Source organism: Malaya genurostris, chromosome 3 (assembly GCF_030247185.1).
Source record: "Malaya genurostris strain Urasoe2022 chromosome 3, Malgen_1.1, whole genome shotgun sequence".
Taxonomy (NCBI): Eukaryota; Metazoa; Arthropoda; class Insecta; order Diptera; family Culicidae; genus Malaya; species Malaya genurostris.
In genome coordinates this window covers 110,317,906-110,332,698 of record NC_080572.1, presented here as the reverse complement: position 1 = coordinate 110,332,698, position 14,793 = coordinate 110,317,906, and the positions used below count along the sequence as shown (strand labels likewise).

Sequence of the window (14,793 nt, the reverse complement as noted above, 5' to 3'; positions counted from 1 at the left end):
GAAGTTTGACCTCACTATTCTGTTTTATGTCCGATTTGGCTGTTTGCTAGCTCGATACGACTTGATTCCTTCCCGGAATCGAGTTCTCCTCACGGTACTATGGGCAGCACCGAATTTTCTGGCCAAATCACGGTCCGACAGATTACGATTCCTCTTAATCGTCTTCAAAATCATACCACGCAGTTTCCGGTCGACAGTTCCATTCCGACGATTGGCTTGAGGCTTCCGAATCGTCGTCAATGTTTCCTTATGTCGTTTGATAATGCGCCATACGGTGTTTCTGGATAATGGTCGTCAAATGGTGAGATAACTAAGTCCTCACAAGTCCCTATCTCATGCCTCCCCGAGCGGCTATGATGACATTTGGTCAATAGAACGGCGTCGACTGGGTGCTATCGCCTTTTGCGTTAGTAGCAGAAAGAGAGGGTGCGAACTGGCTTGTAGGTTGAAGCCCATCCTAAAGTGCAATGTTTATCATAGTATATTACAACATATAATTCTGTTGTTTATTACACCATGTATTATTATTATTATTTTTATTATTATTATTATTAGAAGAGCGTAGCTTACACTGCGACATTAACTGTTATATTATATCATAGCATATTGTTTCATATACTACCGTTTTACACTATTTTATGTTATTATATACTATGTTGTATGGTATTATACTGCATTGCATTATATCATATTATATTGTATTATATTTTATTATATTATATTTTATTATATTATATTATAGGGATTATTATTAGTAGTACTACGTACCTTGTTTCCCTTATAATTTATCATTTTTAATGTAAACTTTTAACTAACTATCAAGGTCGTCACAAGGTGAGCTTGGTCCTCACTGGTTCCTGTTTCATGCCTACACGTGTGTCTGTGGTGACAATTGGTCGAGGGAATGCGTTGATGGCAGAATGAGAGGATGATAAATGACATATAAATTCAAGTAATATAATATCATAGCATATCGCAACATATATATTATTATTCTTATTATGATTATGGATATTATTATTCTTATTAGAAGAGAAATATTCTACTTCCTGCAGTATTGCGAAGACAGAAGAGCATAACTGACACTATACATTAACTGTTGTTTTATATAATGTTTTATAATATATTATATTATATTGTATGACATTGTATTATTAAAATATTATTAATAAAATATAAAGGGTGATTTTTTAAGAGCTTGAGAACTTTTTTAAACAATAAAACGCATAAAATTTGCAAAATCTCATCGGTTCTTTATTTTAAACGTTAGATTGGTACATGACATTTACTTTTTGAAGATAATTTCATCTGCCACAACGTCGAATTTTCAGTGAATGGGCCCTAGAAAAGTTGGCAGAAAATCCGCTTTTTTATCGACAAATTTTGTTCAGCGATGAGGCTCATTTCTGGTTGAATGGCTACGTAAATAAGCAAAATTGCCGCATTTGGAGTGAAGAGCAACCAGAAGCCGTGCCCATGCATCCCGAAAAATGCACTGTTTGGTGTGGTTTGTACGCTGGTGGAATCATTGGACCGTATTTTTTCAAAGATGCTGTTGGACGCAACGTTACAGTGAATGGCGATCGCTATCGTTCGATGCTAACAAACTTTTTGTTGCCAAAAATGGAAGAACTGAACTTGGTTGACATGTGGTTTCAACAAGATGGCGCTACATGCCACACAGCTCGCGATTCTATGGCCATTTTGAGGGAAAACTTCGGAGAACAATTCATCTCAAGAAATGGACCGGTAAGTTGGCCACCAAGATCATGCGATTTGACGCCTTTAGACTATTTTTGTGGGGCTACGTCAAGTCTAAAGTCTACAGAAATAAGCCAGTAACTATTCCAGCTTTGGAAGACAACATTTCCGAAGAAATTCGGGCTATTCCGGCCGAAATGCTCGAAAAAGTTGCCCAAAATTGGACTTTCCGAATGGACCACCTAAGACGCAGCCGCGGTCAACATTTAAATGAAATTATCTTCAAAAAGTAAATGTCATGTACCAATCTAACGTTTAAAATAAAGAACCGATGAGATTTTGCAAATTTTATGCGTTTTATTGTTTAAAAAAGTTCTCAAGCTCTTAAAAAATCACCCTTTATTATATTATATTATGTTATATTATATTATTTTGTAATCTATTGTATCATTTTATGTTATATTAATTTCATTACACTGTTTCATTGTATTTATCAATATAAAACATTTTGCACGGGGGCGTAAAGAATAGGGAGCATCAGGGCATCGGACGAATTGATGACTGGACGAGGGATTGTGGATAGCCAGCCCAAGTCACTTGAAGGAAACTTGTTTCCTTCTGAAGGTTTGAAATGAGTTTGACGCGCCCTTCTCAAACAAACCATCAGGCGGGTTGAAGCATGTATAGCGATATGCTTCATCCATGCACTGGATATTGTGGTTGGAAGAGCATCTTTTACTCCCGCGGAATACGAGTAAGTGACTCTGCTTACATATCCGCCCAACACCTTTTGTTCGCTTTTCGGTAACAGCTATAGTAAGAAGGTGAATGGATGAGTCATATCGGGCCTACTGTAAGTCTACCCGCATCCACTGGCAAGTCCTTGAACTGATGGTGGCTTCACTTCACATCACATACGGTATTTCTGGATAATTTCAGCTGTTTAGCTAGCCTAGATGCAGACCACAAAGGATTTTCCAAATAACTGTGCACATTTTTTTCCTTTTTTTCGGCTTCCATGTTGATTGTTTACAAAGTACAGTCGATTTGCGGAATGTCAAAAATCATACGTGAAGCTGATAAAATTCCCGACACGTGAGCGACAAGAACTTCCAAATCTGTCCACCAGGAACGCCACAATATGAGCAAAAGTTTGTTCCAATTCTAAATTAAGCAAGCTTTATTTCAACTTTCATACTGAACACAACGTAGGACATTCTTTTTACCGGTATTACTGATACATGTCCAGGCATTTTATCAAAAAAATTTTATACTTAGCACAACTCGTACGCCATTCTCCATTGCCTCAACGACATGAACGAGTGTAGTAAAGTCTAATGTTTGTAGTACTTTCTAAAAAACAGAGTCCACAGAATACAGTACAGTGTTAGTATGAATAAGAACAAACGCTATTTTCAAATTTGAGAATTTATTACATCCTCTTCTTTTGACAGCCGAAACATAGCTTGCTATGTTTTATTCATATGACCTAATATATCATGGCCGTACAGGGCACCAGCATAAATCAAATAAACATAGATTTCCCAGTGTAATAGTAATGTAGTTGAGCAACCCGTGACACCAAAAGCGCCGTCTGGTGGAGAATGGGAGCGTAAATGCTCCTAAAATGCATGGAAAAAGTTGCCTGCGCATTTAACACAACCACAGTAGCTAATGGAAAAAAGTACACCCGTTTCTCACTAGAGGTGCTGTTAGTGTCACCGTACAATGGGAAATCTATGTTTATTTGATTTATGGCACCAGGTAATATCAACGACTTCTCGCTTGCTTGGCTGCCAGATGGCTGGCTAAAGGCAGGCCGTGTACAAAATAGCTGACAGTCATTCTGGTATCCACAAGGATTTCGCTACATAGGTTCTGTGGGAGACATAGTTGCCAGCCGTTTGCATACCGCTGGCAGCCAGAGTGAGCAGGACCGCAAGAAAACCGGTTATGATTCTTCTTCTTCGTTTGTTTTCAATATTTTGTTTTCTATTTCAGATTCTAATGATAGTTTACGACGACGGAGAGTTTAGATGTTGAAAGTTCCGAATCATTTACGAGTCTAGTGGTCCAACAATGTGATACTACGGGAGGAACATCCTCGGAACTAGATAACTGAAGGAATAAAGCGATGCCGGAGATACTTTCGTATTTTTTTATATGGTCGTTAAGACTGTCCCAGAAAGTATGGACACACTTTGATTTCGCTGTAAATAATTTACAAGTGTTAGATATTCAAATTTTATTCGATATACTGATAATATTAGACTACAAAAAACAGAATACTATTCTCAACATTTGCTACTTAGACATTGTAGACTAGCTGGCGCACCTTCTTGCGAACGTTCCTCATTGAATTCCGTACAGACTTCTTGGCAACAAGTTTTGACACTTTTTTCCAATCTTTTTCGAACTGTAGATTGGTTTCGACTGCCGAGACATGTTTCCTAAGATGTGCCTTCGTTAATTGGTCGAAGTTGTTTGCAATTTGGTGGATTCATGTCTTTTGGGACGAAAGTGACATTTTTGGTAGTATACCATTCTGACGTTGATTTCGAGTAGTGGCAAAAAGCAAAATCTGGCCAGAAGACAACAGGATCCTTGTGGCTTCGAATCATGGGTAGAAGTCGTTTTTGTAAACATTCCTTGATGTATATTTCGCTGTTCATTGAAGCAGCGGAGATGAAGGGTTTCGAAATCTTACGGCAGCTACAAATTGCTTGCCAGACCATAGCTTTCTTACCAAATTTTTCGACTTCAATCGATGTCTCGGACTGGTTTAACACTTGCCCTTCTCGCACCGTATAATATTGTGGTCCCGGCAAGGATTTGTAATTGAGTTTCGCGTAGGTTTCGTCGTCCATGATTATGCAGTTTAAATTTCCAGCAAGAATCGTATGGTACAGCTTTCGAACCCTCGGCCTGATCGATGCTTCTTGTTTCAGACTACGTTTTGGTTGTTTCTGATTCTTATAGGTTCGAAGATTCAAACCTTCTTTAGCAGGAAGAACATTTGACTTCGAAGTGCCCAACTAAAACCTCCTTCTGTCGCTCGAACGTCTTCAGTACACGTTTATCCAGCTGAGGGTTAGCAGGACCTTTTATCGACCCGTTTTTGGTTTATCCTCAAAGGTGTTATCCTCACCGAACTTCCTGATTGCATTTCGCACGGCTTTTTCAGTTACTTCTTCCATTTTTGCTATCTTTCTCAGTGACAGTTCTGTGCTCCATTTGTACACAATTTTTCGACGTTGTTCTGCTGAAAGTCCACGCAGTTCGAAACAAACTAATGGAAAAGAATAAACAACTGCACAAGTGGTTAGAGAAGAGTGTAAACAATGAGCCGCAGTCATAAAAATTGACAGATTCTGAACCATTGCGAAGTGGCAGCGGTTTTTGGTTGCGTCCATACTTTCTGGGACAGTCTTTAACTGATATTTTTCCTTCGCCTATTTCCTTCACTTTTCCCATTATTCAATCAAAGTCGACTCCAAGAAGAACACATACGATTACTGAATTGCTCAAAGCGACTCTATTAGGTTTTGCACGATGACGACACAAATGAACTGTCGATGAATCAAATTCATTTTTGACATCTGCCGTGTGTTTGTTTTGTTTTGCGACTGCAAATTAAAAACTAAAAAATTAAAAAGTGCCTGTTAAAAACGTATTCCACAGTAAAAAGAACTAAAAAGATTGCCCTGTATGTGTTTCCAGCATCAAGGAGCGATATTTGTATAAATCTGTTTAGTGTGAGGCAACTTGCAATTTTTACATTCAAACGATGAACCTCTGATGAACTTTTAAACTGTAAACAAATACACGTCGACTGTCAAAAAAGTTCATTCGGTTTTTTTTAGTTTATATCATGTTCGTGCAAAGCCTAATAGGTGAGTTGATACTTGATTATACCTTTGCCAAACAACCGTTAAATTTATTACACATAAAAAAATCTCTACTTGAGGTGCCTCGCGCCCCAGCAAACGCTTATAACTACTTGCGCAAAATTGTATGCAACCGTGATATTTTATGAATGTTCATTTGTATGGTTCGCAGTTTTTTGAAGATATTTTTTTTATTTTAGATGTTCTAATCATAATTCGCCTCTTCGGGCCAGAACAACTTTCTGACCCTATGTGCTGGGTTGGATATCGAACCCAGGCAGGCAGTGTGAAATGTATACCCATCACGCTATACCTGTTCCCCTTTGAAGGAAATTTGTTCTAGCTTGGATGTCTGTCCTGTTCTCCGTGCTAATAATATTTTAAGTGATTTCATTACCTTCGCACCTTCATCAGATCCCAGAAAAGAAAGACTCATCAGTTGAATTAAATCCATAGATTTATTTACAAACTCGCTTCTCAACAAAGCGTACGTAACGTGATATATAATTATCATTTTACAGCTAATACACATCTTATTTACTTAGGTTGTTCGAACACAGCTTAATTTATAGTTTGATCTCGCACCTCACAGCATCCATTCTGACAATCGAATAAAAAAGCTCACTCAAACCAATTACTATCAGCTGATTTTTTTGATTATCACCTTTTCGAGACTATAACTTAACAAGCTAGTGTTTTACTAATATGTTAAAATTTATTTTAAATACCTGTGTACTATTTACAAAACTTTACAACTAACATGAGTACGCCACTCATTGTTTTGATTATGGTTTATGTACGCGATTTGAAGTGGCGTTTAGTGGTATCGTAGATAATATTAAAAGCATCTAGTTGTTTTATTCATTGGCTTGTTGAAAAATAGCCAATCAGTCAGATAATTCAATAGATAGACAATAATAAATAGAAGGAAAGGTGAGAAATATGTATTTACAACACGAATTGGACATTACCTTTTTGTCATGGAATTTGTACCAGCAATCTAACAGAGCTATTTTGTATTATCTATTGGATCAGTATCGAAGCTGATTAGATTTTGCTGCCAGTAGTGACGAATGTAGATCTTGCTCTCATTATTTTTTGATTAGTAGTTTAAATATTCCTTAAGACACAAAAATGTAGAAACGTTCATAGTTTCCAACAATTCTTACAAATTAATAGGAATCATTGTTTAAGGAGTCAGTGGTTACGATGCCATAGGCACCAATTTGTGCTACTAATAAATTAACTTAGCACTCTAACCAATAAATAACAGCATTATAACGGCTTGCAGTCATCTGTTAGATGTTATTTTTTTTTCAAGTTGTCAACACGATTGCTTCCGTGTGGGTGGCTTCGATTCAACCAAAATTACTGCTCCACTGTAACGGCTTCTATGATCGAATCACTTTTCGCGTGACGTTGAAATCAGCATTGCTTTATCCGGGCTAACTGGGTGTTTCTGCGTCTAGTATTTCCTATTGTCACGTATATGCGCCCTTTTCCGTCGAACCTTTTTCTCGCACTTGCCCCACCAGGACAACTTTGTGCAGACCGATTCGGGCTTTAGAACAAAACATTTGGACTGCACAATGTTGAAGAATAGTTTCCCTACCATGTTGGCGTCGCTTGAGTCGGCCATTTTGAGACAGGTGCGGAACCTGATTCGAGAAGGGGAAAAAAACAATATAAATGTTTTAGTTATATGATATAAACGATTAAATAGTTTAATAAATTAGAAAGAACCCAAGCAGCTAACTGAAATGAAATAATTTAAAACAAAAACTCATTTTGTTACATTAAAAACATTTTTTTTGCATTTGATCAATCACAAATCATTTACCATCATCATACATTCTGTTCCTAAAAAAGAGACACGGATAGTTTGAAAGTTAAGTATTTATATAAATATTCTTTACAGAGTAATACAATTCTAACAATCAATAATTAAACAGGACAGTCACCGTCGCTGTGGAAAATGGCTTGGAATTTTGGAGACATGTTTCGACTAGATTTTCAGTATAACTTGCTGAAAGAGAATCCGGAATCTTCCGATTTTTCGAGATAACTGCTTCAAACTGTGAACATTTATGATAATGTTTGCGTTAAGAGTTTGGGAGGACCAATTTCAGACACGACAGAGGTGGCTTCGATGTTTCAGTTCATTGTCTTCATGATGGACAAAATTTCAGTAATCAGGTTCAAACATGATCTCGTCTGATTTTATCAAACTTCATTTGAAAATTTCGTATAATCACTGCCATCCTATTCTTTGTGAAATGTTCCACGCAATAAATTCTATGCTCTAAGAAGCACCCACTTTCAGCATTCACTTTTGATAGAGTGCCGTATGACCGCAATGAACGAAATCGGTACTGTTTCCCAAACAGGAACGCCCCACTAGATCCCATGTTCGAAAAAATGCTTAATTTGCGAAAATCGGCTCCGACGTTTTTATTTATCCGGTTTTTCAAAGAGCCTCTTCGACTTTTTAATAATTTTATCTGCATTTTACCGCAGAATACACTGATTTCGGTTCTGCCACGATAAATGCTCTCTCTTCTATCATTGAGGTGAAAAAACAACTTCGTCGTAGCCAACCGATCATAAATTTAAGTCCTAGTTTAAAACAACAACAAATTTCACCTAGAATGTAACTCATCACTATTACAAGGCGATTATTTTTAACTTCGATAAAACAGATCGTAGCGAAATCTGTTCAAACCTCCCTTTTTACGTTGCAGATATTTTTATTTCCTTTCGAGCAGAAGCCGACTTGACCCTATGGCTTACCTACATGAACAAATCCTTCTAGATCTACCATTTCAACGACAGAAGTCAGAACACACCCACTGCTTGGTCCGCCAGTCCGCGCCTGTAGCTCCCATCAGGCAACGTGGTGATGTCATAAAAATGCCATTCGCATCGCTATTTGGCCCGCTTGGTGGAAGAATGATTGCAAAACTTGAAGGACTTTAGCTGCAGCGAAGTTTTCCTCCCGAATCTCAACTCAAACTGCACCATGGAAGGGGGTTCTAGAATCAATTGACGCCATTATTGGCGATTGAATTCGTGGTTAATCGCATTACAGCTGAACGAGTTTCTGTTTAAATTTGATCCGATAAATCTATTTGCTTTATAGCAATTTCTATTTGTGTATTACATGAACGCTGAGGGATCGACTTGGTCATATTTATTAGGTTCGAGTTGTCTTTCTTCGTGCAAGAAGAGTTACAACGTACATCGCAATAAAAATAACTGTTGGCTCATGTTGGCAGTATGTACTTCATCAACCCCTGCGAGAAGGGTGTTCTGTTGTTGACATTTTTATTGTGATTTCACTCGTCATGTTGCTTTTCTATGCACCGAGACTGTGTATGACTGAAAAGGTGCAAAGCAATGGTAGATCAAAACCATTGTATTGCTTGTTGTCTGATCTGTTGTTTTACTTTAGTCGAAACGATAGCTCAGAATGAGGGTGGTGTCCTACTGCGATAAGTGAAGCCGTCGTGTTGACCCTATTACTTCCATCTTCTGCTATTATTGATAGTGCCTTGACGCAAATATTAGTACAAGAATTTGTTTCCCAAGTAACTGTAAGCATTGAGTGATAGCACTAACAAGATATTATCACTAATATGGCATACATGTATCCTAATTTCAACATCGCGTTCTAGGTTCCTACATAGGAAATGTGAATACCTAAAAACCTAACTGCAGTGCTTCACCATACTTATATAGAAGAGATGGAAAGTATACACATATTATTGTTTTTTTTTACTGTACATTTTTAATGCTATTATAAAACAAATATAATGTTATTATAATACCGAAACACTGCTTACTTCATTTTTATAAAAAAAAATCTTAACAGTTTAGTTTGCTTTTTTATAAAAAATCTTGACTGTACAGTTTCAGTTTGTTCAGTTCATAATAATCAAATTAACAAGAACTATAAACAATTTCCTCGAATTACTGCTTTTCATTCGTGAAGTAATATGAACAACTCCACGAATGTATGACATTTTATTTTCGACGTCATACATTTCCTTTTCCTTTCTAATTCCAAATTATTCTAATTCAAGAATAATTCATCATGAATTAAATATAAATATGTCTAAAAGCATGAACTTTTTTCGAATTTTCTATTTTTACATTTATAATTTATAATTAAAATTACTAATATTGAGACCGAGCAATGAATCTGTGCATTATTACAGCTGAATATTTCGTTCTTTATGGTCAAATCTATATCTGTATACAGAGCAAATATATTGCATCCGTTTGATGCTTCTTGATTAATAAGGTCATTTACGGTATAGCAAGCTGGTTGCAATATCCTGAGCATATGATTAAGGGCTGAGGCCAGTAGGTCGCGCAAAACAACGTGGCTTGCTGTGCGTATTACATTTCTGTCCATACTCTATCGCAAATGTGCAAAATGACTCTCGATGTGGCCGGGTTGCCAAGAAAGTTTTGATATTTTCGGTTACAAGTTCGACTACATCACATAAAATCCAAGAAAGCTACCGCTCATTTGGCAGCCTTTTTGAGCCGATTTTATTTCTCTCTCATGTTTCGTTGCGTTACCATGGAACTAAAATGGCGCCACCATAGAAATCGACATACGTTCACAAAAATTACTTTCACTTCATTTTTATCGCGACAGCATACATGTTTCTATGCACTAATCGCATCTAAATTAAATTATCTAGACATTGTCAGGATAGATTTTTGATCCATGCTTTTGAAGGCGAGATATTCAATGAACAAGTTGATAGACGGCGTTTTCAGCTATGCAATTCTTTCTTCAGAAAAAAGACTTTCTCGATCGTTAAAGTCAAATTTGCCACAAAATTTTGAAAAAGAAAACATATATTGAATTTGACTGCGCTCAGTTTTATTCCAAACCTTTTGTATGGTTTCTGATAGTAGAGATAATTTCTGACAGTGTAATCAAATTCTAATGAGTCTTTTATTAAATATAATCATTGATGATTGAACGTTTTACTCCTTCGAGCTTGGAATGTGCCATTCAAAAAGCATTAGCAACATCCGAGATAGATAAAATTCAAGGAACTGTGCAGAACTAAATCGCTCTACTGAAAGAGCTAGGCCTTCGTTGATCTGATTCATTAACTCATTTTATAACAAAAAAGAAAGTAACAATTTGCGACTTTTAGAAACTGATAGGCGACTATAGACGAATCTACAAATTATTGTCTTTCAAGTATTTGTACTGTTAACCATTTTTAGTCATTCCGTTTCCTAAAATTAACTGAAAGGTTGCGAATTTGTTTATTTTCATTTTTTTTGTAGAAATTGTTCAATCAATCTGAATTATTTTGAAACAATTCCTCATTATTAGCTAAGTCTACATTTATTTTGTAAAATTTGACAATTCTGTTACAACCGTTTCAACCGACTTAGCATACAGAACCATTACATGGTTTTTAGCATACAGAACCATTGCATGGGTAATGCTAAGATCTTAAATAGTAACGTGCTTATCACTAGAACAATTATTAAAATCGTTTCGTTTTCAGGATTTCGATACGCACTCACACTAAATTCAACCATTTGTTTACTTCGAGTGAACATCACTACAAATCAGTGTATTTGCAACGACGCTAATTGTTGCACAATTCAATGAGATCATGTAATAAGTAAAAATATGATATTTTCAAACGGATTTGTTCCTAAAACTTAATCATATGTGAACCAATTTTTCATTTCCTCGATTGAAGTGAAATGTAGTACGATAAAAGCGTTTAAAACATTAAACATGAATATCACCGTTCGACATTTCTACTCCTGATGGCGGTTCAATGCATAAGGTTGGTGTCAGAGTGAAAGTGTCACGCGAAGCGTCTGAACGCGCGTGTGAGCTAGTTACATTTGATCAAAGCAAACCTGTCAGAGTAAATGTGTTGCGAAAACAGCACATCGCGTTGAATCGCTCCGCGTTCCGCGCTCACTCTGACATCAACCTAAGACGCGAATGTTGCAAATAGGGTAACGGCTCCCTTTTCATCTGAGCTCCTATTGTGATCTCATCTCTTCATCTCATAACCAAACTGTAAAATGTTTTAAAATGTTTATTTAAGTTTTTGTCACACTTTCCCATAATAAATGGTTTTAAATCTTTCAGAGATCGTTTTTCCATTAAAAATAAAAGTTTTACAGTTGGAAATGTTTCTGAATATTTACTAATTGAATCGTCTCAAAACATGATCACTATTTCCAATAAGTACACCACTATTCAATGTTGGATGACTTCATGGTTAGTAATGTTAGCTTTTTATTTGTTTAATCAACGATTGAAAACTTCTAAAATTACCCACAAAGCAATAAAAATCTTAAAAAATATGAGCTAAAAATTCGCCCCTTATGTCATTTGATTACGCTTTTACTATCTCATTTTGTACCGCGAGGTTGTCAAGTTTTCTCAAAATGTTATGAAAAAAAGTGTTTTTTTTTCTTTTGTAAATTAACATCAACATAATAAAAATAATAAAAAAAAAAATGAAAACGGTTATGTGCCCTAGCACAAACTTTGGCTAACCCCTAAATGATCAACAAGTATTTTTTTGGTATCCGTGACATTAGTTTAATTATATTATTGATATTTATTTTTCTATAAAACTGTTTCGGCAGCATTGGTTTCATTCCGATATATGTCAACATAACGCTGTTAAGGCTGTGAACCATTTCGCGGTTAATTTTAACTTTTGGTTAAAATCTGACACTTGAGTGGTTATTTTGTGTCGAGTAGTTAAATTTAACTAAAACTGCGGCCCATTTCACAGTTCGACGGATGCAAAGTTATTTGCGTTCAGAGATGGCATTTCACCAGAGTTATACACGCTAGAGTCAGATTTTTGCCACACCGAGGATGCAAAAAACGAATCACCGCACAAAGAGGAAAGCGCACTTCTTCTCAGTGTCGAATAGACAGCATTTGAGTGTGTGCTTGTGGTTAAAGCAGCTGGCGCGAGTGAAACACATTCTCTTCGCATGAATCGCTCACACGCGCTCTCGTCTAAATACACCCAAGTGACCACTGGCGCGTGATGGTGAGCGAACACTTCTGTGAACTTCAATTAATAGAGAGTAGATCTGGCCTTGCTATGAAAAATTTGCAAGGAAAACCGAAAATTTTACGATAAATTGTTTTATTTTGCGTATCCACGCTTCATCTACGAAAACCATACAGCAGAGTGCTCACCGGCGTGTACACCTCTGTGAAAGTATCTGCATCCACCTCAGAGAATTTATTAGCTAATGCTCTAGCACTTTGGTGCGATTCAGTGGAAGAGGTAAAAGGAAATAAACAAACGCACTCATGATGCGTGCACACTTACACAACAGTGGTGTATAAATGTGAAAGAGAAGAGCTCTCGTTGAAGTTGTCAGTGCGAGGGGAGAAAGTTTGCTTGCTCTTCGTCACACAGAGGAGATAGACATCTCTGTTTGCGTTTATTTTGCACTGGAAATAATTTTGACTAAATAATTGATATTAGAATTTTCTTTGCAAGATTTTTTTCAGTGTCGGAAAATAACCATCGATCTGTCAAAAATAACCATGCTTTCGAGCAGGGTTATTTTTGACAACATCAAGATAACCACTCGAGTGTCAGATTTCAACCAAGAGTTAAAATTAACCGCGAAATGGTTCACAGCCTAAGTGTGTCTGTTCCAACGGCTGTGCATCTGATATTATCATATCTTTAAAAGAGACAATCCAGATTAACCTTACAGCAAAACTTTAAATTTAAAGCAAAAGGAAATGAAAACGACCCAATCACTTTTGAAAGTCGATTTGTTTCCCAACTAGTTTTAAAACTATCGTGCGTTAAGAAGAATTATGACATTTCAAACCTGATAGTGAAATATAATGAATAAAAATCGATAACGATAGGATGAATAAAAATCTATTAAGATGAAATTAGGAACATAGTAGAGAACATATCAAAAGTGTTATAGAAGAACATGTTGAACAATTTCTATTCGTATAGAAATATAAAACTTGAAAAATTTTTAGTTATAAAGTCGTAAAAGATACTGTTGAAAAGTATCTACTTCATAATTGACTAAAATATTTAAAGAACCCAGTTTCCATGATACTGGGGATATCGCGACTAAACCGGACACATTTTGAAAATCGATTAAACATCAATTACAACTATGTTTTCACGCAAGTTATCTATCTACCTTCACCTACAATTTCCAATTTGTGATTTTGAAAAACATGCATCAGTTTTCTTGCCAAGTTACGCTGAAGTCACTAACCCAAAATCCAAAATTTCACGAAGCGTGGGGCTAAACCGGACTGCTTAGAGGGGCTGAAGCTTGTAGTTATGAATTGAATCGTTTGTAGAATTATGAATATTTTTGGATACAAAAACCGAACACGGATTTAGCACTGCAAAAATTGCTAAAAAAATTTTTTTAAGAAAGCGAACAAAAAAAAACCTTCAATGCAAAAACTGAACAAAAATTTAGCACTGAATGTTACTTCGAGTATCTCATTCCTGCACACGAATACTATTTCGAGACACTCATGTAGAGCCAGTTGACTGGAAAACAACAATAATTTTGTTGCAGAACCTCAAATCAATAATATGCATTCAACAAAGTTCTGTATTGTAATTATTCCTAACATTTTATTTCAATTTGATTATTTGAGTGACCTAGAAAAATGTATCAGCGGGAATCCTGAGCAGCAGTTGGGTTGTATGATGAAAGAATGATATCCGAAAAGAATCGCACAATTTACCTTCCCTAAAGTTGATATGTTCACCAAAACAGTCCAACAAATCCAATTATCACTGCTCGAGGGATGATTTTCACCGTGACTTTACTTTCTATTCAAAATTATCAATCCAGTTAATCTCCAGACGGGGAAAAGTTCACTGAAAACCGTACTGAAATTTCAGAAGCAGATGTCTCGTGTTTCCACACTGCGTCCGTATCGATTCTATTCGGAATGGAGTAAAAGTGACAGCAACAATAAGTGTGCAATTTTGCATGCTTCTTTCTATCGGCCAATGGAGCTCATATTTTACGCACATCAAACGCAAGAGTACCGTGGCAAATCGACACACTCAATTGCAGAAAGTTGATAAAGAATGAAAGAAAAATGCGATAAAATCAGGTTCAATCTAACAACGTGTCTATCTGCGATATTCGCCAGCTGGTCACTATT

At 36.4% G+C, this 14,793-nt stretch overlaps 1 protein-coding gene across 5 annotated transcripts in view; it reads right to left on the bottom strand.

The window, feature by feature from the left end:
* Positions 1-6,027: 6,027 nt before the first annotated feature.
* Positions 6,028-14,793, bottom strand: part of LOC131439657 (uncharacterized) — a 56,173-nt gene continuing 47,407 nt past the window's right edge. For all 5 annotated transcript variants that reach the window (XM_058610949.1, XM_058610947.1, XM_058610946.1 and 2 more), the window contains one exon: positions 6,028-7,246. In XM_058610949.1, the coding sequence (XP_058466932.1) occupies positions 7,054-7,246 (193 nt within the window). In that variant the 3' untranslated portion in view covers positions 6,028-7,053. The remainder of the gene's footprint in view (positions 7,247-14,793) is intronic.